Below are 22,434 nucleotides of genomic sequence, written 5' to 3' on the forward strand. Positions count from 1 at the left end.
AATTTTTAAAATTGTGTTACATTCTAAGACCTTTACAAGTATTTGCTCATCTCATCCTTTCAACACCCATATAAGTTAGATACAGTTTCTATCCCCATTTGTTGAGTGGAAATTGAGTCACATAAAGGTTAAATGAACTTTCCTAAGATCACACTTCTAGTTAGTGGCAGCTGGTCCCAGGGCCTATTATTTATCATTAGACAAAATACTTCTCTTTTTTTTAACTTTTCTTCCAACATTTTATTATGAACATTTTCAGAATTATAGAGAAGTAGGAAGAATTCTAAAGTCTGCACATACCTGCTACCTAGATTGAATAATTAACATTTTGTTCTATTTGCTTTATTACATGTCTAATTATCCCTCCATCCATCCAGCAGTCCATAAATTTTTCCCATTTTCAAAGAATTGCTGTTGAATTGTTACACTTTATCCCTAAACTCTTCAGCATGCGTATTGTTAACTAGACTTCAATATTTAATTATTGTTTTTTTCTTTGGAGGTAAAATTTACATCCAATGAATGCACAAATCTGAGGTATACCATTCACCATTTTTATCTATACTGTCTTTTGATTGCTGTTTATTGGAAAGGGTTTCATAATGTAGTTTTAACCGTGGAAAGATGTAAAACTGCTCATTTAGCCTTGGAGAGTTTAATCTCAACCTTAGAGAGTTTAATTTCTGAACAAGAGAACTGACTGACATGTAAATTAGCATCTAATGAGGTAAACGAAGGGCCTTCTGGAAGGCTGTCAACTGGAGAAACTCACTCATAATTGCAAAGGGATCAAGAGCAATTTTTCCTTTTTGTCTTTAGTCAAATCCATCTAGCTGGAAGGAACCTGAGTTTGGAATCCTTATAATTCCACTCCATCCCCCGAGTCTCAGCAAAGCGAAGTGATTATCTCCAAGGTTGTGCAGCCAATGTGAGACCCCAGTCCAATGCCCTTTCTGGGAAGATGCATTTTTGCAAACCCCAACTGTCAAAGCAAATGACTCTTAAAGTGGTATCTGGCATTGTAAATCTCTGTAGTCCCAATTTCAAAATGGCTGTTGCAAAACTGCTGTTGTTTCATGTCGCAAGGAAACACATCCCATTCCTACTAGTCAAGCTAACAGCTGCCTATAGAGAGCTTCCTTTTGGGTGTGTCTTAGAACACCATGCCAGTGAAATGAATAGGAATTAGAAATAAGGGTGGCACTGCCCTCATAATAAGCTTTCAGATTTCCCATACACAGAAGCAAGGGTCCAACAGGTCAGGTGATCACCCACACACCTGGGAAGTACTAGAGCCACGACACACAATCTTTCACCATACCCTGAAGCCCTGCCTCCCTAATAAACTGACTGATGGCACAGAGGTTGGGAGCCTGGCTTCCCCTTCACTATGCTTGGACTTGCATCTGAGCTTTACACTGACAGCTCGGTCACCTTGGGCAAGCAGCTTAATCCTTTTGTGCCCCAATGATTGAGATAATATTAGTGCCTCTAATAGAATTGTTGTGAGCAATAAACAAGGTAGTACAAGTAGAGAATTAAAATAGTACCAGGTACCAGAGGTGATTCTATTGTTACTGTTGTCCCTTATGGGAATCTACCTTATATCTATCCCTAAACTTTCTGTGGTGGAACAGTACCAGAAGATGTCAAGGGGATGAACACTGGGCCCAAGGGATGTTTAACACAGTGACAGAAATACAGGAGTAGAACACCACAAGTCTTCAAAGGTAAAAAGGCAACTAGATATTAGAGAATAATCATATGGAAAGTCAAAGGTTAGGTAGAAAATTAACAGCCTGAGGAGCAGCCCTCAACCATGACAGAGGGGAGCTGGAGGACAAACATCCCAGCTCCCTCACCCCTCGCGTGGAGTTACTCTGAGGTACATTCCACACTGTTTCCTGGAGTCCCCAGGGGAACTGAGCTCCATTTGCCCGCACTGGTGGCTGACTTGATAACTCACACTTTGTTGGTTTCTTTCCCTTCCCTATCTCATCCTCCTTCCTGTATCCGTGCTTCCTGGGACCAACTTCCAAATAAGGGATCCAAAGTTAAGACAATAATTTTTTATAACATAACCAATTCTTTACCCCCTTTAACCTTCAACATCAACTACAAGCATCATATTCACATCTAGGATCTTATTAGACCCTCATGGCAATGCTGAAAGGGGACAGAACAAGTGCTAGTGACCCCCCTTTAAGGATGAGAAAATTGGACTCAGCAAAATAAGGAGACTAAGACCCCAAATAATGAGGAGGACACAGAGCTAGACACTCTGACATTAAGCTTAAGGACTGGCTGTATATACATTTGTCAAGTCCTTATTTGGAGCATGAAACTCCATCAACTGCTACTTACAAAAATAGGAAGCGAAAAAGTCAGGGCCTCTTTCAGAAGTTTAATTCATGGCAGGAAAAAGAAAAGTACCATCTCAGTTATTACTCTTGCTCAGAAGTGCAGCTTTGGAGATCAGCCTTAGTAAATTTTTAAAAATGCAATTCTAAAACCCTTGAAGAATAATGTTGCCTTCTTCCTTAGATTTCTTAACCAGGCAGGAAAGTGATTTTACATGGTACATCAGATAGCAAAACTTCCTATTAATCTTTCTTTAGGAATCATTTGCCTTTGTCTTTACTTCCTTGTGTGAAGGAATACCTTTTGAGTCCTTTACCAGCTTCAACTCCATTTTCAAAAATATGGCATACGAATGCTTGTTCCTAGACTCAGCAAGGGTATAGGAGTCAATTTACTCCTTGGGTCCTTTGCTGAGCTTGCCTGAAGCAAATACATTGATGACGTCTTTGGGACACCTGGGTTCTGGCAACATGGCAAGTTTCTCCCTCGTGGACTCTGATAATTAGTCCTAAAGAAACTGGGCTCCAGCTTTCCTCAAGCATTAGAATAATAAGGGCAAGACTGGTCTCAGATCTCATAAAGGCATGTTATCTGATTTTCTAGATCCTGATGACACATTTCTCAGCCAGACCAGAATTTCTATTCACAAAGCCCAGGGGATCCAAGATTTTAGATTCACAGACATGTAAGATCTTTAAAGAAAATAAGAATAAGTGACCAATTCTAATTTGCCAACTTCTTACTTTGCCATGATTCAAAAAATCGTAACCAATCATCTACTATCACCATCATTCATAATTCCACAACAGAATGTATATATCAACCCCAGAAGAAAGTGAGGACATAATGTCTAAACAAAGGAAAGACTCTAAGAAAGAAGATGTGCATGTGTGTATCTATTATATAATATGTTTACATATATGAAACACATACATAATTACATACTTTTTTTCACATTTCATCATACATCAGTGAAAATTTCAGCAAATATCTTCATAGTTCTGTGACTAACATTTGGGAATGGTTAGACTAACAAAAAATGATACAAAGAAGGGAATGGAATGATTGTTTTCCCCGCTGGCTTTGCATTTTGTCAAAACCAAAATCAAAGTCTACAGCAGTTACTGGCTCCTGCTCCCTTGAAAACTATTCTCAATGTGTCTCTTCCTCACCAGTCTGAAATTCAGCCTCATGACATATCCTTTAACTGCCGATGAGGCTAGATGGGTTTCATTTTTAAATATGAGGCAACAGAGATCTTATTAGACCCTCATGGCAATGCTGAAAGGGGACAGAACAAGTGCTAGTGACCCCCCTTTAAGGATGAGAAAATTGGAACTCAGCAAAATAAGGAGACCAAGGCCCCAAATAATGAGGAGGACACAGACCCTTCTCATCCAGGGTAAGACCCACCTCTGCCCCTGCCATTCTTCAGCTCCTCTACACAGCATTCCTTTCCCATTACAGAATAAAAAGCAGACTCACAGGAGCACTTGGCACTAGCCCTAGCCCATGAAAATATTTGTAGGGCACCTGGGAAAATCCCAAAACTTATGTACCTGAGGATTAGGTTTGCTAGTTTATGACAAGAGGTGCTGGCTTTTTCTCTAAGGGGCCATGCCTCCTCATTGGTAGAGTCTTAGCAAGACATCTGTGTAAGATAACCTAAAGATTGGGAATTGGCTAAGAGTAACCCCCATGGTGGCCTGTGGGAACGATTCAGTGACTGATACAAACATGCCACAACACCGTCTTTTCTAGGAGTTCTTATTAACCTTGACACATGTAGATACCTCATGCCTTGCACCCACCCATTGCTTCAGGCTTGGAAACTGGCTAAAAAGCAAAGCAAAAAATGCTTGTTTGGTCAGGAGTACAGGTTAAAAACTTTTCACGCTTAGCCTTGCTCTTGGAGAGGTTTCTTTTTTCCTACATTTTATGCCATGTAATAAGAAAAATTAATCAGATAATTAAGGCTGTGAACATGTATATTATCAGATTTTATGGAAAGCAAAGAAAAAAATGTAGCGTTATATTCTCAGTGAATAGGTTTGAAGACAATGTGTTTATCTTCCCATGGAACAAAAGGTTTCTTGGAAAGGAAAACGGCATGCCACCTTCTATGAAAACAAAAGATTTCAGCCAAGGAAGCTTTATACATTCAACTAAGCATCTTCTTTTTAAGGACACATTCTGTCTTCAAAGGCAAGCAAATGATGAACCAAGTTACAAGTTTCTAGGCTGCCCTTTGAAATGCATGGAATGTGTGTGTCTTTGTGGTGTGACAGGTGGGGAGGGGAGAGAAGCAAGGAGAATAGTTATGTGTAACTGCATACCAGCTCTTAATAAATACACAGAGACGGGAACTATGGCTGAATCCTTGGCAAGTCTCTCTCTTTCTAGAGTAGGAAGGCTTTCTGCTGCTGCATGTTGCTGAATGGCTGGCAATCTTTGGTCTGGCCTCAGTGGGCAGGAAGATTGGGTGGGACCCAGGTACAGTAGTTCAGCATTGATGCAAGAAAAAAACTGGTTCAATTTGACTGAAAGAGAAAAATCATTGTTTGCAACCCAAGCTCAGTCCACTGAGCTCAGCCTTATGACTCTCAGCACATTTTGTTTGCTTCCAGGACTTCACCCCTCTTAAAACTCATCTATGAGTCATTGGCTACCTGGCATGGTGAAGAAATGCCTTAGTGTCACACATCGTAATATCCAAGAGCACCTTTGTTGTCAATTCACTTCCAAGCAGTCTAGAAGACTGTTTCCCCTTAATTTTTTAAAAAATATTTCATTATTTTATTTTATTTATTTGTTCACATACCATACAATTATCCATAGATCCAAACTGTACAATCAGTTGCCCCCAGTACCATCATACAGCTGTGCATCCATCACCACAATTAATTTTTTTTCAATTCTTAGAACATTTCCATTACTCCAGAAAAGAAATAAAGACAAAAAAAAAAAGGAAACTTAAATGCTCCCATACCCCTAACCATCCCCTCTCCGTTATTGATTCATAGTATTGGTATAGTACATTTGTTACTGTTGATGAAAAAATGTTAAAATACTACTAACTGTAGTATACAGTTTGCAATAGGTATATTTTTTCCATATATTCCCCTCTATTATTAACTTCTAGTGATAGTGTCATACATTTGTTCTGGTTCATGAAAGAGATTTCTAATATTTGTACAGTTAATCACGGACACTGCCCACCACAAGATTCACTGTTTTATACATTCCCATCTTTTAACCTCCAACTTTCCTTCTGGTGACATACTTGACTCTGAGCATCTCCTTTCTACCACATTCATGCACCATTCAGCACTGTTAGTTATTCTCACAACATGCTACTGTCACCTCTTTACATTTCCAGACATTTAAGTTCAACCTAGTTGAACATTCTGCTCATAATAAGCAACCGCTCCCCATTCTTTAGCCTCACATGTCTATGAGTTTACATATTATAATTAGTTTATATCAGTGAGACCCTGCAATATTTGTCCTTATGTGTCTGACTTATTTCACTCAATATAGTGCCCTCAAGGTTTCTTCATCAACCCATTTTTTTTAAAGATGGTTTTGTTCACACACCATACATTCCATCCTAAGTAAACAGTGGTTCCCTGTATAGTCACATATATATGCATTCACCACCCTCACCACTGTCTATATGAGGACATCTCCATTTCTTCCACAAAGCAGGAGGAAGAGTCAAAGAAGGTAGAGAGACAAAAGAAAAAGAAAAAAGAAAGAGGAAAAAAACTTGACAGCTAGGAAGCAACAAAAGGAAAGATAACATTGAACTAAGGTAGAGTAGTCAGACAATATTACCCATGCCAAGAGTCCCATACTCCTCCCTTATGCCCCACTCTTATAAGCATTTAACCTTGGTATATTGCCTTTGTTACATTAAAGAAAGCGTAATACAGTGTTTCTGTTAATTATAGTCTCTAGTTTACATTGATTGTATTTTTCCCCCAATACCTCCCTATTTTTAACACCTTGCAAGGTTGACTTTCATTTGTTCTCCCTCATGAAAAAACATATTTATACATTTTATCACAATTTTTGAACACTCTAGGTATCACTGAGTTATACAGTCCCAGTCTTTATCTTTCCTCTTTCCTTCTAGTGTCCCACATGCTCCTAACCTTCCTTTTTCAACCATATTCATAGTTATCTTTGTTCAGTGTACTTACATTGCTGTGCTACCATCACCCAGAATTGTGTTCCAAACCTCTCACTCCTGTCTTTTTCTATCTGTCTGTAGTGCTCCGTTTAGTATTTTCTGTAGAGCAAGGAACTTGTTCACAAACTCTGTCACTGTCTGTTTGTCAGAGAATATTTTGAACTCTCCCTCATATTTGAAGGACAGTTTTGCCAGATATAGGATTCTTGGTTGGTGGTTTATCTCTTTCAGTATCTTAAATATATCACACCACTTCCTTCTTGCCTCCATGGTTTCTATTGAGAAATCTGCACATTGTCTTATCAAGCTTCCTTTGTATGTGATGGATCGCTTTTCTCTTGCTGTTTGTTCCTTTGACTGGGCCATAACTTCTTTTATCTTAGTGTAGGTTGTAGTTTTCTGTTGTCTAGGCATCTGGTTTCCTTGGTTACCCCAATCAGGTTTTCCCAGAGCAAAACAAGTTCAGGTCCCAGAAGGAAGAAATATTCCATATCTGGTTTCCCTGAGGGTGTGTCTTAGAGGATTGACACACCCAGTGAGGCCTCAAGCTGCTGTACTCTTCTGCCCAGCAGGTGGTGCCTGTCAGCCTGTCACCCCTGACTGGTTTAAGGAGGTGTGGCCCATGGCTGTTTCCCCCAGGCTCTGTGGTCTGCTTCTGAATGGAAGGTGGGTAGCAGATCTGGGCACAACCTTTTTCCTCTTAGGGAAGACATGCCCCCCTGGGGAGTTTTCATTTGCATATAAATAGGTTCTTTGTCTCTATGACTGCTATCTCCAGCCTTGTCTGGATCAGTGCCCTGTGAGCTGAAAATGGCTGAAGCTTTCTCTACTGCAGAGCACTGTGAGCTGAAAATGGCTGAGGATTTCTCCACTGAGCTACTCAGGTTGAGAGAAATAAAAATGGATAGAAAGCCCCCTTTAAGGGTCAGTCCATGGCCTCCAGTTTCACCTGTCAGCCAGGGATAGCACCTGGTCCTCTGGGCTCCCCTTCCCAAGACAGAGAAGGCCCCTGGCTCTTCAAGGTAAGTCATCACTAAAAGCTTCTGTCTGCTTGTTGGGGATTTGCAGCTTGCATTGATCAGTCCACGTTTGCCAATTAAAACCCCAGCTGAAGCTTCTGAGGTATATGTGCTGCTCTCTGTCACAGCGAGGCTTTGCAGTTTGGGCTGCCATGGGGGAGGGGGTTCCTAGCTCAGATCTGTAGTTTCTACTCACAGATTCCATGCTGCGATCTCAGGGATTCCTCCCAATCCAGGTTAAGGATTGGAGCCTTGATCCTCAGAACAAGGGAGGCCTCTGGTGAGTTTTAAGACACTGGTGACCTGATCAGATATGAGTTTTCCAGAGGTTCCTCTGATGGCTGTGTGGAGAACATATTTTCAGGGAACTGGTGCATGTGATTCTTGGTTAGGAATTTTAAAGATGTCTTCTGTTTGCATCATGGAAGATTTGGTGGAGCAAACTTGTTCAAATGACTCTCTAATTTTGTCCCTAAGATAAAAATCAAGGGGAGATGGAAGAAGATGGTGGCATAGAGAGGAGTAGAATTTAGTTAGTCCCTGTGGAACAACTAATAAACAACCAGTAACAACTAGTAAATGATCTGGAATAACTGCTGGGGGACAAGCGTGACTGTCCACACACCATGCACCAACCTTTTTTATCTTAGGGACAAAATTACAGAGTCATTAAGAAATTAAAAAAATTATAAGAGGATACTATGAACAACTGTATGGCAACAAACTGGATAATGTAGAGGAAATGGACAATTTCCTGGAAACATATGAACAACCTAGACTGACCAGAGAAGAAATAGAAGACCTCAACCAACCCATCACAAGCAAAGAGATCCAATCAGTCATCAAAAGTCTTCTCGCAAATAAATGCCCAGGGCCAGATGGCTTCACAGGGGAATTCTACCAAACTTTCCAAAAAGAACTGATACCAATCTTACTTAAACTGTTTCAAAACATTGAAGAAAATGGAACACTACCAAACGCATTTTATGAAGCTAACATTAATCTAATACCAAAAGCAGGCAAAGATGCTACAAAAAAGGAAAACTACCAGCCAATCTCCCTAATGAATATGGATGCAAACATCCTCAACAAAATACTTGCAAATCGATTCCAAAGACACATTAAAAAAATCATACACCATGATCAAGTGGGGTTCATTCCAGGCATGCAAGGATGGTTCAACATAAGAAAATCAATCAATGTATTACAACACATTAACAATTCGAACGGGAAAAATCAAATGATCATCTCAATAGATGCTGAAAAAGCATTTGACAAAATCCAACATCCATTTCTGATAAAAACACTTCAAAAGGTAGGAATTGAAGGAAATTTCCTGAACATGATAAAGAGCATATATGAAAAACCCACAGCCAGCATAGTACTTAATGGTGAGAGACTGAAAGCCTTCCCTCTAAGATCAGGAACAAGACAAGGATGCCTGCTGTCACCACTGTTATTCAGCATTGTGCTGGAAGTGCCAGCCAGGGCAATCCGGCAAGACAAAGAAATAAAAGGCATCCAAATTGGAAACGAAGAAGTTAAACTGTCATTGTTTGCAGATGATATGATCTTATATCTGGAAAACCCTGAGAAATCGACGATACAGCTACTAGAGCTAATAAACAAATTTAGCAAAGTAGCGGGATACAAGATTAATGCACATAAGTCAGTAATGTTTCTATATGCTAGAAATGAACAAACTGAAGAGACACTCAAGAAAAAGATACCATTTTCAATAGCAACTAAAAAAATCAAGTACCTAGGAATAAACTTAACCAAAGATGTAAAAGACCTATACAAAGAAAACTACATAACTCTACTAAAAGAAATAGAAGGGGACCTTAGAAATGGAAAAATATTCCATGTTCATGGATAGGAAGGCTAAATGTCATTAAGATGTCAATTCTACCCTAACTCGTCTACAGATTCAATGCAATCCCAATCAAAATCCCAACAACCTACTTTGTAGACTTGGAAAAGCTAGTTATCAAATTTATTTGGAAAGGGAAGATGCCTCGAATTGCTAAAGACACTCTAAAAAAGAAAAACGAAGTGGGAGGACTTACACTCCCTGACTTTGAAGCTTATTATAAAGCCACAGTTGTCAAAACAGCATGGTACTGGCACAAAGATAGACATATAGATCAATGGAATCGAATTGAGAATTCGGAGATAGACCCCGAGATCTATGGCCAACTGATCTTTGATAAGGCCCTCAAAGTCACTGAACTGGGTCATAATGGTCTTTTCTACAAATGGGGCTGGGAGAGTTGGATATCCATATCCAAAAGAATGAAAGAGGACCCCTACCTCACACCCTACACAAAAAGTAACTCAAAATGGACCAAAGATCTCAATATAAAAGAAAGTACCATAAAACACCTAGAAGATAATGTAGGAAAACATCTTCAAGACCTTTTATTAGGCGGCCACTTCCTAGACTTTACACCCAAAGCACAAGGAACAAAAGAAAAAATAGATAAATGGGAACTCCTCAAGCTTAGAAGTTTCTGTACCTCAAAGGAGTTTGTCAAAGAGGTAAAGAGGCAGCCAACTCAATGTGAAAAAATTTTCAGAAACCATGTATCTGACAAAAGACTGATATCTTGCATATATAAAGAAATCCTACAACTCAATGACAGTAGTACAGACAGCCCAATTATAAAATGGGCAAAAGATATGAAAAGACAGTTCTCTGAAGAGGAAATACAAATGGCCAAGAAACACATGAAAAAATGTTCAGCTTCACTAGCTATTAGAGAGATGCAAATTAAGACCACAATGAGATACCATCTAACACCGATTAGAATGGCTGCCATTAAACAAACAGGAAACTACAAATGCTGGAGGGGATGTGGAGAAATTGGAGCTCTTGTTCATTGTTGGTGGGACTGTACAATGGTTCAACACTCTGGAAGTCAGTCTGGCAGTTCCTTAGAAAACTAGATATAGAGTTACCCTTCGATCCAGCGACTGCACTTCTCGGTATATACCTGTAAGGTCGGAAAGCAGTGACACGAACAGATATCTGCACGCCAATGTTCATAGCAGCATTATTCACAATTGCCAAGAGATGGAAACAACCCAAATGTCCTTCAACAGATGACTGGATAAAGAAAATGTGGTATATACACATGATGGAATACTACACAGCAGTAAGAAGGAACGATGTCCTGAAACATATGACAACATGGATGAACCTTGAAGACATAATGCTGAGTGAAATAAACCAGGCACAAAAAGAGAAATATTATATGCTACCACTAATGTGAACTTTCAAAAATGTGAAACAAATGGTTTATAATGTAGAATTTAGGGGAACTAGCGATAGAGAGCAATTAATGAAGGGGGAACAATAATCCAGGAAGAACAGATTGTGGGTAAATTTAATGTTCTGGGAATGCCCAGGAATGACTATGGTCTGTTAATTTCTGATGGGTATAGTAGGAACAAGTTCACAGAAATGTTGCTATATTAGGTAAGTTTCTTGGTGTAGCATAGGAACATGTTGGAAGTAAAGTAGTTATCTTATGTTAGTTGTCTTTTTCTTACTCCCTTGTTATGGTCTCTTTGAAATGTTCTTTTATTGTATGTTTTTTTCAAATTATTTTTTTTAATTTTTTTATTTTTCATATACTTGATTTAAAAAAAAAGGCAAAAAAATTATGTAGAGCCCCCTTGAGGAGCCTGTGGAGAATGCAGGGGTATTGGCCTACCCCACCTCGATGGTTCCTAACATGACCACAGACATAGTGGACTGGTGGTTTGATGGGTTGAGCTCTCTACCACAGGATTTACTCTTGGGAAGACTGTTGCTGCAAAGGAGAGGCTAGGCCTCCCTATAATTGTGCCTAAGGGCCTCCTCCCGAATGCCTCTTTGTTGCTCAGATGTGGCCCTCTCTCTCTACCTAAGCCAACTTTAAAGGTGAAATCACTGCCTTCCCCCCTACGTGGGATAGACACCCAGGGGAGTGAATCTCCCTGTCAACGTGGAATATGACTCCCGGGGAGGAATGTAGACCCGGCATCATGGGATGGAGAACATCTTCTTGACCAAAAGGGGGATGTGAAAGGAAATGAAATAAGCTTCAGCGGCAGAGAGATTCCAAAAGGAGCCGAGAGGTCACTCTGGTGGGCACTCTTACGCACAATTTAGACAACCCTTTTTAGGTTCTAATGAATTGGGGTAGCTGGTGGTAGATACCTGAAACTATCAAACTACAACCCAGAACCCATGAATCTCGAAGACAATTGTATAAAAATGTAGCTTATGAGGGGTGACAATGGGATTGGGAAAGCCATAAGGACCACACTCTCCTTTGTCTAGTTTATGGATGGATGAGTAGAAAAATAGGGGAAGGAAACAAAAAAACAAAGGCACCCAGTGTTCTTTTTTACTTTAATTGCTCTTTTTTCACTTAAATTATTATTCTTGTTATTTTTTTGTGTGTGCTAATAAAGGTGTCAGGGATTGGTTTAGGTGATGAATGTACAACTATGTAATAGTACTGTGAACAATCGAATGTACAATTTGTTTTGTAGACTGTGTGGTATGTGAATATATCTCAATAAAATGAAGATTTAAAATAAAAAAAAACAGGAAACACAGAAAAACAGGATGTAATCAAGGAGCTTACATTGCATTTGATTGTTATCTCTTAAGTCTCCTCCCCTACCGTTCTTTTCTTTAATGAAGACTGACTTTTTTTTAATTCAGTTTTATTGAGATATATTCACACACCATACAATCATCCATGGTGTACAACCAACTGTTCACAGTACCATCTTATAGTGTGCATTCAGCACCCCAATCTATTTTTGAACATTTTCCTTACACCAGAAAGAATCAGAATAAGAATAAAAAATAAAAATAAAAAAGAACACCCAAATCATCCCCCCATCCCACCCTATTTTTCATTTAGTTTTTGTCACCATTTTTCTACTCATCCATCCATACACTGGATAAAGGGAGTACGATCCACAAGGTTTTCACAACCACACTGTCACCCCTTGTAAGCTTCTTTGCTATACAATCATCTTCAAGACTCAAGGCTACTTGGTTGGAGTTTGGTAGTTTCTAGCTATTCCAATACATTAAAACCTAAAGGGTGTTATCTATATTGTGCGTAAGAGTGTCCACCAGAGTGACCTCTCAATTCCATTTGAAATCTCTCAGCCACTGAAGCTTTATTTTGTTTCATTCCGCATCCCCCTTTTGGTCATGATGTTCTCAATCCCACGATGCTGGGTCTGGATTCATCCCCAGGAAGACTGACTTTTAAAAAAAAAATTCAGGTCACTTGTCATATAGGAAGTCTCACATTCTGGATAAACTGGTTGTTTTCACATGAAATCATTTACGTGTGCCTCTATCCCCGGTATTTCTTGTAAGCTGGAAGTTAGATGCAAGAGTTGGACTAAATACAGATTAAGTGCTTTGGGCAACAATATTAAATGATTCTGTGCTCTGAGTATTACATCACAGTAGGAAAACACATGGGTTGTCGCACCATTCATGATATAAATTTGATCACCTGGTTAAAGTAGTGACACCCCAGGTTTGTGATTAGTAAGCTATGGAGTTGTACTTCAGCACCCTGAAAACACCCTATTCCTCAGTATCTTTTCACCAAATAGTTTTAGCATCCATAAAGAATTTTTACCTGAATCGATTCTTCCATTTGGGATTGTAAAATATAATTTACATTTCTTATTATCCTCTTCAGTGATCAAATCTCAGTTTTCTCCAAGCAGCTCTTACAATCTTAAATATGCTCTTTGAAATCTAAAAGCTGAAATTCAAAAATTTTAAATATCGTAGTACATTTGTAATTGGAGAATGCTAACCTTGGGTTTTCTTTTGTATTTTCAGGAAAATGGGAAGCCACATTTTAATCATGAGCTAATGGTTGAATCCTTTGAGGAAGCACCTCTTCACATTATTGTTTTCACATACTTAAGTTATGGACTTCTTTCCCTGTTTGGCTATCTCAGAGACTTTTTGAGATACCACGGATTTGAAAAATGCAACTCGGCCGTAGAGCGGGAACAACAAACAGTACGTATGTGCTCCTCCTTGGATCTTTATCAATGCTTATTCTCTAAAGTGTTCTCAGAAGTGGTGATGCATGTATAGGCCCTAGAAAGAGTAAGGAGTTCAGGGACTACACAGCGTAAATTCCATTCATCTCCATCCCGTTTGTTAATGGACATTTTTGTTTACCAACATTTATTGACCAACTACTATTTGCCAGACACTGAACTAAGGGTTCTCCCATACATTATCCTATTTAATTTTTATGACAACCTCATGAGAGATATTAAAATACCGTTTTAAGATGTAACATAAGAACAAGGGTATATGGGTGGGACTGTACCCTGGTTGTCTGGTTGCAAGCTGAGTATTGCATATATTCTATCCTGGGATAGAAAAGTGTGTCTAAGTGAAATGTGCGAGTTTGATTTCCTCTAGGTCAGAGTTTCTCAAGTTCAGCACTACTGACACTTTAGATCAGACAATTCTTGGTATGAAAGGCTGTCCTGTGCACTGTAGGATGTTTAACTGCATCCCTGGATTTCACTCACTATATGACGGTAGGACCCCTACCCCTGTTGTAACAACCCAAAATGCCTCCAGACGTTCTGAAATATTTGTGGGGTGCAAAAGGACCCCCAGTTTAGAACCAGGGTTCTAGATATTCTCAGTACTTGATCTATAGGAAGTTTTCATCATCCCCTTTTCACACAGAGATAACAGAACAATCTGGGAAAAATTCAGAGATCTGCAAAGACCTGTTTTTTAACATGTTTTTCAAATTAGTTCAAAGGATTTGTGATGCCATGCATCTTTTTTTTCAAAAAAAAAATGGCTTTGGCACAGTATCAAAGTAAGCATGGATAATTCCATTAGCTGGAGCCTTGAACATATTTAAGCAAAGAACATAGGTGAGGCATAAACGTCAATGTAACCAGGGGACCTAAAATGCTATAACTTAATGATCAGTATTCATGATCAGATAAATACGTATTACACTTATGTGCCCATGACAAATTGTGTGGAATGCTTCTTTTCAACTTAGCCTATGACAAGGGTATCACCTTCAGAAGAAAATCAGCCCATTTACTATTACAATCCATCCTACCTTTAGCAAGCATTTGAGCACCTGCTCTAAAACAGGTAATTGTGTGAAATATGCATAGAAGAAAAGACAGGTCCTGCCCTCAGAGGATTTGAAGTTTGATGTGCAGACAGACTCACAATCAAATCATGTGATAAAAGGTGATGATGGGGAGGAGTGTAATGTGGGAACACAGGAAACCATGCAGTTAGGGAGTTGGGAAGGGACTATGCTAGTGCTTGAATGGTGAGCAGGAGTTCACCAAGTAAAAGAGGTGCAAAGGGAGGCCATTCTCAGAAGAGGGCATTGCTTTGCCAAGGCATTAATTCATTAATTAAGCCATATTCTTCTTTTGAGCATGTATTTTGTGCCAGGCACTGTGCTATGATCTGGAGGTACAATAGTAGCCACGGCAGACAGTCCCTGCCCTTGGGGAGCAAACCATGAAAAAACCAATTGCAACAGAATTTGATAAGAGGCACAGTAGTGCCAAGTAAAAAATGTGATGAGAGCAAACGAGAAAAACTTCTAATCTGAACCTGGCTGTTCAGTGAAGGGTTGTAGGAGATGGAGAAAGTTAAACTGAGATCAGAAGACTGAACAGTAAGTAGTAAGACAAAGGGAGGGGCAAGATGGGGGTAAAGGGAGTCTTCAGGGAGAGGAACATGGTCTGAGACTGCCCCGAGGTAAGAGAAAGCATTGTGTATTCAAGGAACTAAGGAAATTCCAATGATTGGAGTGTTGTGAGTGGGAGTATGTGGGGAGAAAGACTCTTTGATAGGCAAGCAGGAGCCAGACAATAATGAGTTTTTATAACCCATGGATGTTTATTATAAGAACAATGGGAAGGCATTGAAGGATTTCAAGCAGAGGAATGCATATTTGAAGATTAGAAAGAGCATGTTCACTGCCCTGTGAAAAATGGATCACAGGAGAAGAGAGACCAAAAACCTACTTAAGAGGCTGATGCAGAAATCCAGATTCAAAGAAACAAAATCTAGGTGAGACAGTAGGGCTGAGATTAGGGTAGTGACAATAAGGATGCTGATAAGAGATTTTTAAGAGATATTTAGAGGTGATGTAAGGGATATTGAATGGTTGATTTGACCTGGGGGCTTAGGGAGATGGACAGAGCAAAGACCATGCCCAGTTTTGTGGCTTGGCATCTGGGTAGTAGGTGGTGTCATTCATTGAGTTGGGGAGTGGAGGAGGAAGATCCAGCTGAAGAGGAAAAGCAATTGATCCATAAAGGACAAGTTGAGTTGGAAGTACTGGCAGCTGGATATAGATGTCCTGACCTCAGGAGATACTCTTCACAGATGCTAAACTATTTGGTGAAAAGTTAAACTGGAAGCTGTATGCAAGAGTTGGACTAAATACAGATTAAGTATCTAGTATTACTAGATTGTGGCTTCTGCTGCATATCTTCAGTATGTCACCTTTAATTAAAACCAGAGAAGTAGACAAGATCCCCCAGGGAGAGTCTATAGAGAAATAAGAGAAAGGGTGAGCAGAGAACTAAGAACTTCAGAGAATTTGTAGATGTTAGTTATGAAATCCAATTCAAAACTAGAGACAAAGTGAGAACTCAGACATGAGTTTAGAAAAGAGACCATTTGTGCTTCAAGTAGGGAAGAGGTAGGTGGAATGAAGAAAAGGGAGCTGATTTTAGAGATATTTAGGAGGTAGAATCAACAAGTCTTGGTAGCTGAGTGTATGGAAGATAAAATAAAGGGAGGAAACCAGGGTAATCACAAATTCCTAGTCTGGTCAGATATGTGAATGGCAGTGCCATCAACAGACTGGTCTGATATTGGCAAAAAGATGGCCATGGACACAGTCAGTCTTAAAGATTCAAAGGTTCTTGAATGGAGATGGATATAGAAATAGTTAAATAGAGGAGACAACCCAGCATGCTCCCAGTGAAAGATGCAGGTTTCCTGGGTCCTAGTAGAGCTGATGACGAAACTGGAAAAATGGGATAAGAAAGCAAGTTCCCTCTAGCCTTTCTCACAAGGAGTTTTATGATCTCTAGTATTTCATGGTTCCTCCTGATACCATCTGGACTGTTTTAGAGGCTCTTACAACCAATCTGCCTGCTCACCAGGTGGAAGTCACTGGTGCATGATAAGTCAATACATTTCAGAGTGTTTACTGGGACTAAGGGTAAATCACATGGAAATTTCTCAGGTGTGGCATCCCTGGCAGTCTTAGGCTTCACAGCTGTAATTGATGTTATAACTTGAGTTTCAGTATTTTTGCTGTATCAATCCAGCAAGCTAGTCTTATTGGTTTTTCTAAAATATTTCTTAGATTTCAAATAGAAGATTAAGAAAGAAAAAAATAAAGCCCCTGCTGCAAGTTGGTTCCCCTGGAAGCAGACTGCGAGATACAGGCTTGAGAACAGGAAGGTCATTGGAGCATCATTGTGAAGTCAATGTGAGAGAGTAAAGAGGCAAGATGGGGCAAGAGGAAGGTGAATTGAACTGTGAAGCAGCAACAAAGGCCACAGCTGATCCCACGGGGAATTCTGAAGATGGGATGGTCCTTCAGACTCATCCTAATTTGAGGGAAAGGGGTCGGGCATTTGGACTCCTACAGTGAGGCCGGCTGCCACCTGGGAGGGATGTGGTCTTGAGCCAAGGAGCTCCCTTCAGCCCCAGGCAATCCGCAGAGAGCTGTCAGCCTCCAATGCTCCCTGCAGCTGGGAGAAATGGGCACTTCAGTTCTGATGGTGGGGTGTGGGTGGCACACCACAGCATCTTCTTCAACACTTGTCACTCCTGTTATAAGAATTACTCAGGAGTGCACAGCCGCGCGCAGAGCGGGATGGGGCGCACGGAGGGCGCGCGCGAGGGGGCCCGCTCTCTCCCCACCTCCTCCCGGCTCCCGGACGGCCGCTGGGGTGCGCGCCTTCGCCTCGCGCCCCCACCCCACGTTTCGGAGGGGCCCGCCAAGCTGCCGAGACCCGGCTGCGAGCCCTCCGAGCGGTTCCGGGTTCAAGGTTCACAGGTCAGAGTTGACTCCCCGAAAAGTGCAGCTGGTTTGAAATGCAAGATGGCCGCGGGGCGCTGAGACGCGCGGTGGCCCCTGCAGGAGAAGGCAGCTAGCTACTTCGGACCTGTTGGTAATGATGGCCTGAGCTAAACACCTCCTACTTTGAAGGGACACCCTTCTGCTTCAAAGGACAGAATGCCGAGGGAGATACGGCAAGTGCTTGGAGTTTTGTTTAAAAAATTTCAGCAGTTCAGTATTTTAATGCTAACCTTTAGCTCTTTACTTAATTGCACCATGAAAAAGCTGCTAATAAGACTTGTTGAGTACAAACATGAACTTGAAGAACCGAAATTCATTGTTTTCAAATGAAGAAAACGGAACAGTTTTTTAATGCTTTTTAATCACCACTGAGATTTTCCCCACATCAGAATGGCAAGCAGGCGAAAATCAACTCCACGCTGCATGGTCCTCACCAGTGAACGGGATTCAGACCTCGAGCTTATAATCTGATTTGGGTGAAGGGCCTCCTGTTCTCACACCTGTAGAAAACACCAGAGCAGAGAGTATCTCAAGTGATGAAGAGGTTCATGAATTTTTGGATTCTGACAATCAGCAAAATAAAAAAGTTGAAGGTGGCTATGAATGCAAATATTGTGCTTTTCAAACTCCAGATCTAAATATGTTTACTTTTCACGTGGATTCAGAACATCCCAATGTAGTGCTAAATTCATCCTATGTTTGTGTTGAATGCGATTTTCTTACCAAAAGGTATGATGCACTTTCTGAGCATAATCTGAAATCATACAGGAGAAGAGAATTTTTAGTTGACTATGGTGAAACGTAATAACCAGGCAATCTTTGAGCAAACAATAAACGATCTGACTTTTGATGGTAGTTTTGTTAAGAGAATTCAGAACAAGCAGAATCGACAGACGCTTCTGCTTCAGGAATATCTATCAGTAAAACTCCTATCGTGAAAATGATGAAACATGAAGTAGAGAACAAATGGATTACAGTTCATCATAACTCAGTTGAGGATGTTCCTGAAGAGAAAGAGAATGAAATCAAGCCAGACCGTGAAGAAATTGTAGAAAATCCAAGTTCTTCAGCTTCTGAATCTAATACAAGTACTTCCATTGTAAGTAGACTACATCCCCATACTGCTAGCACAGTAGTGACCCTGGCAGCAGTTCTTCCTGGATTAGCACAAGTGATAACTGCTGTATCAGCTCAACAGAATTCTAATTTGATTTCCAAAGACTTAATTCCTCTTAATAGCATTCCTACCTACAATACTGCATTGGATAACAACCCTCTTTTGCTTAACACTTACAATAAATTCCCTTATCTAACACTGTCAGAAATTACAGTTCTTTCTGCTCAAGCCATATATACAGAGGAGCAGATCAAGATATGGTTTTCAGACCAACATCTAAAACATGGTGTTAGTTGGACTCCTGAGGAGGTAGAGGAGGTGAGAAGGACAGTTCAATGGAATAGTACATACTGTAACTCAGACCATAACTGTTATTTCTACACACATTTCCAGAGCAAGCAATGGTTTGCCATCCATTTTACAGACATGCCAAATAGTTGGTCAGCTGGGCCTGGTCCTTACACAAGTAGCTGGAAAAAATACCTTGCCAGTAACAGCACCCATAGCCTTGATGGTGGCAGGGGTTCCAAGTCAAACGAACGTACAGAAAAGTCAGGTACCTGCTACTCAGCCTGTTGCAGAAACAAAGCCAACAGCAGCAGTTCCAGCTTCTCAGCTTGTCAAACATGAAACCACATTGGCAAACCCTGATTCATTTGGCATCCAGGCAAAAAAGACTAAAGAGCAACTGGCAGAATTAAAAGTTAGCTACCTTACAGGATCCAAATTTTCTAAACAGTACAGCTCTACAGTCGGTTTGTTCAAATACCACAGTTGCATGGAACTTTGAATAGGAAGTGAGATACGGTAGGTTAGTATCACCTGGAGTGAAATAGTGACACTTCCCAGGGTAATTTGGGCAGATAATAAAAAATATATTTACAGCACCCCCCCTCCCCCCAGCCCCGAGGATCTGGGGAAAGGTGTGGAAGTGTTGGACTTCCTCTCCTGGACTGGTGTTGATGTCGTCACAAACATTGGGACTGGCGGTTTGATGTGCTGAGCCCTCGATCATGGGACTTGCCCATAGGGAGCTCGTTACTGCAAAGGAGAGGTTAAACTTGCATATAATTGTGCCTAAGAGTCTCCCCCTGAGTACCTCTTTGTTGCTCAGATGTGGCCCTCTCTCTCTCTCTAACTGAGCCACGTCGACAGGTGAACTCGCTGCCCTTCCCGCTATGTGGGACTCGACTCCCAGGGGTGTAAATCTCCCTGGTAATGCAGAATATGACTCCTGGGGATGAATCTGGACCTGGCATCATGGGACTGAGAGTATCTTCTTAACCAAAAGGGGGATGCAAAATGAGACGTAATAGTTTCAGTGGCTGAGAGATTTCAAATGGAGTCGAGAGGTCACTCAGGTGGATGTTATTATGCACTATATAAATAATACCTTTTAGGTTTTAGTGTATTGGAATAGCTAGAAGTAAATATCTGATACTGCCAAACTCCAACCCAGCAGTCTGGACTTCTGAAGACGATTATATAGTAATGTAGATTACAAGGGGTGACAGTGTGATTGTGAAGATCTTGTGGATCACACCCCCTTTATCTAGTGTATGGATGAGTAGAAAAATGGGGATAAAAACTAAAGGACAAATGGGGTGGGATGGGGGGGATGGTTTGGGGGTTCTTTTTTCACGTTTATTTTTTATTCTTGTTCTGATTCTTTGTGATGTAAGGAAAATGTTCGGAGATAGATTGTGGTGGTGAACACATAACTATGTGATCATACTGTGGACAGCTGATTGTATATCATGGATGAATGTATGGTGTGTGAATGTATTTCAATAAAACTGAATAAAAAAAAAAGTTAGCTACCTTAAAAATCAGTTTCCCCACAATTCAGAAATTTTCAGACTTATGAAAATAACAGGGCTGACTAAAGGAGAGATTAAAAAATGGTTTAGTGACACAAGGTACAACCAGAGAAATTCAAAGAGTAATCAGTGCTTACATCTCAACAATGATTCCTCTACCACCATTATTATAGACTCCAGTGATGAAACCACGGAATCCCCTACTATTGTTACTTCACAGCATAAACAATCCTGGAATTCTTTTCCAGACTTTACTCCACAAAAGTTTAAAGAAAAGACTGCAGAGCAGCTTCGTGCTCTTCAGGCAAGTTTTCTCAACAGCTCTGTAGTAACAGATGAAGAATTAAATAGGTTAAGAGTGCAAACCAACTTACCAGAAGAGAAATTGAGACTTGGTTTACAGAGAAGAAGAAATCAAAAGCTTTAAAGGAAGAGAAAATGGAAATAGATGAAAGTAATGCAGGTAGCTTCAAAGAAGACGCTGGAGAAACTTCTCCCAGTGATGAATCTAGTCCACCTAAAACAGCTAGTAGAGGCAAGATATTAAAAACAACACAAAACAAAACAAAACAAAAAACACCTGAGCAGTTGCACATGCTTAAAAGTGCATTTGTCGGAACGCAGTGGCCATAATCAGAAGAGTATGACAAGTTGGCCGAAGAAAGTGGGCTTGCTGGAACAGACATAGTTATTTGGTTTGGGGACATCCATTATGCTTGGAAAAATGGAAACATAAAATGGCAATACTACTATCAAAGCACCAATTCAAGTAGTATGAATGGTTTGTCTTCCCTTAGGAAAAGGGGGAGACGGAAACCCAAAGGAAGGGGAAGAGGAAGACCAGGTGGGTGGCCTAGAGGAAGCAGAAGAATTAACAACTGGGACAGGATGGCATCACTCATAAAATTTAAAACTGGAACTGCAGTACTAAAGGATTATTACCTAAAGCACAAATTTCTTAATGAACAAGACCTTGATGAATTTGTTAACAGATCACATATGGACTATGAGCAGGTCAGAAAGTGGTTTGCAGAAAGACAAAGATCAGAGTTAGGTATAGAATTATTTGAGGAAAATGAGGAGAAGGATGAAGTTGATGATCAGGAAGAGGATAAAGAAAAAACAGATGATAGTGACACTTGGGAGCCTCCATGCCATGTGAAGCAGAAACTCTCTAAGTCAGATGATTGAAATTTGCCTAAACTTTGAAGGAGATCAATTCTTCAACAAAAGATGTCTGATTTACTGTGAATGGGCCCAATATTTGATGAAACTGAAAACATTTTGGGACATACACAGTCTCAAAAAATAGGATTTTCAATCCCCAAAAAAATGGAACTTAATACTGTGCCAAAGTTAAACTGCTGCGGTTGGCAGAAGTTCTGCAATGTAAATAGAACACTAATGAAAAAACAACTTGTAAAAAAAAAAAAAAAAAGAATTACTCAATCTACCCCACTGTGGATGATTGTAGGGTATGTGAATATATCTAATTAAAACTGAATTGGAAAAAAAAGAATATGGGAATGAGGTTGGAGTGGTGTTAAAAAGATAAAGTGTCAGGCTGAAGATACGGTTGCCAGGGACCTGGTGACATCCACAGGAAAATAGTGATTACAGTTAATAAGAACCTGTTAACACAATTATGATTAGGCTTAGCCTCTTCTTTGCAGTAACAAGCTTCATAAGGGCAAGCCCCAAGATAGAGGCCAGCCCCATACTTTTGACTGAATTCTTTCTTTCTATTAATAAGGTGAGACATAAC

The 22,434-nt window shown here is 40.2% G+C and overlaps 1 protein-coding gene and 1 pseudogene across 2 annotated transcripts in view; both read left to right on the forward strand.

The window, feature by feature from the left end:
* The window catches only part of LOC119515819 (serine palmitoyltransferase 3-like), a 169,442-nt gene that overhangs the window by 9,772 nt on the left and 137,236 nt on the right, over positions 1-22,434 (forward strand). For both annotated transcript variants that reach the window (XM_037812014.1, XM_037812015.1), the window contains exon 2: positions 13,451-13,636. In XM_037812014.1, the coding sequence (XP_037667942.1) occupies positions 13,451-13,636 (186 nt within the window). The remainder of the gene's footprint in view (positions 1-13,450; positions 13,637-22,434) is intronic.
* On the forward strand, positions 18,123-21,860 carry LOC119515818 (annotated as a pseudogene).

Source organism: Choloepus didactylus, chromosome 19 (genome assembly GCF_015220235.1).
Source record: "Choloepus didactylus isolate mChoDid1 chromosome 19, mChoDid1.pri, whole genome shotgun sequence".
Taxonomy (NCBI): domain Eukaryota; kingdom Metazoa; phylum Chordata; class Mammalia; order Pilosa; family Megalonychidae; genus Choloepus; species Choloepus didactylus.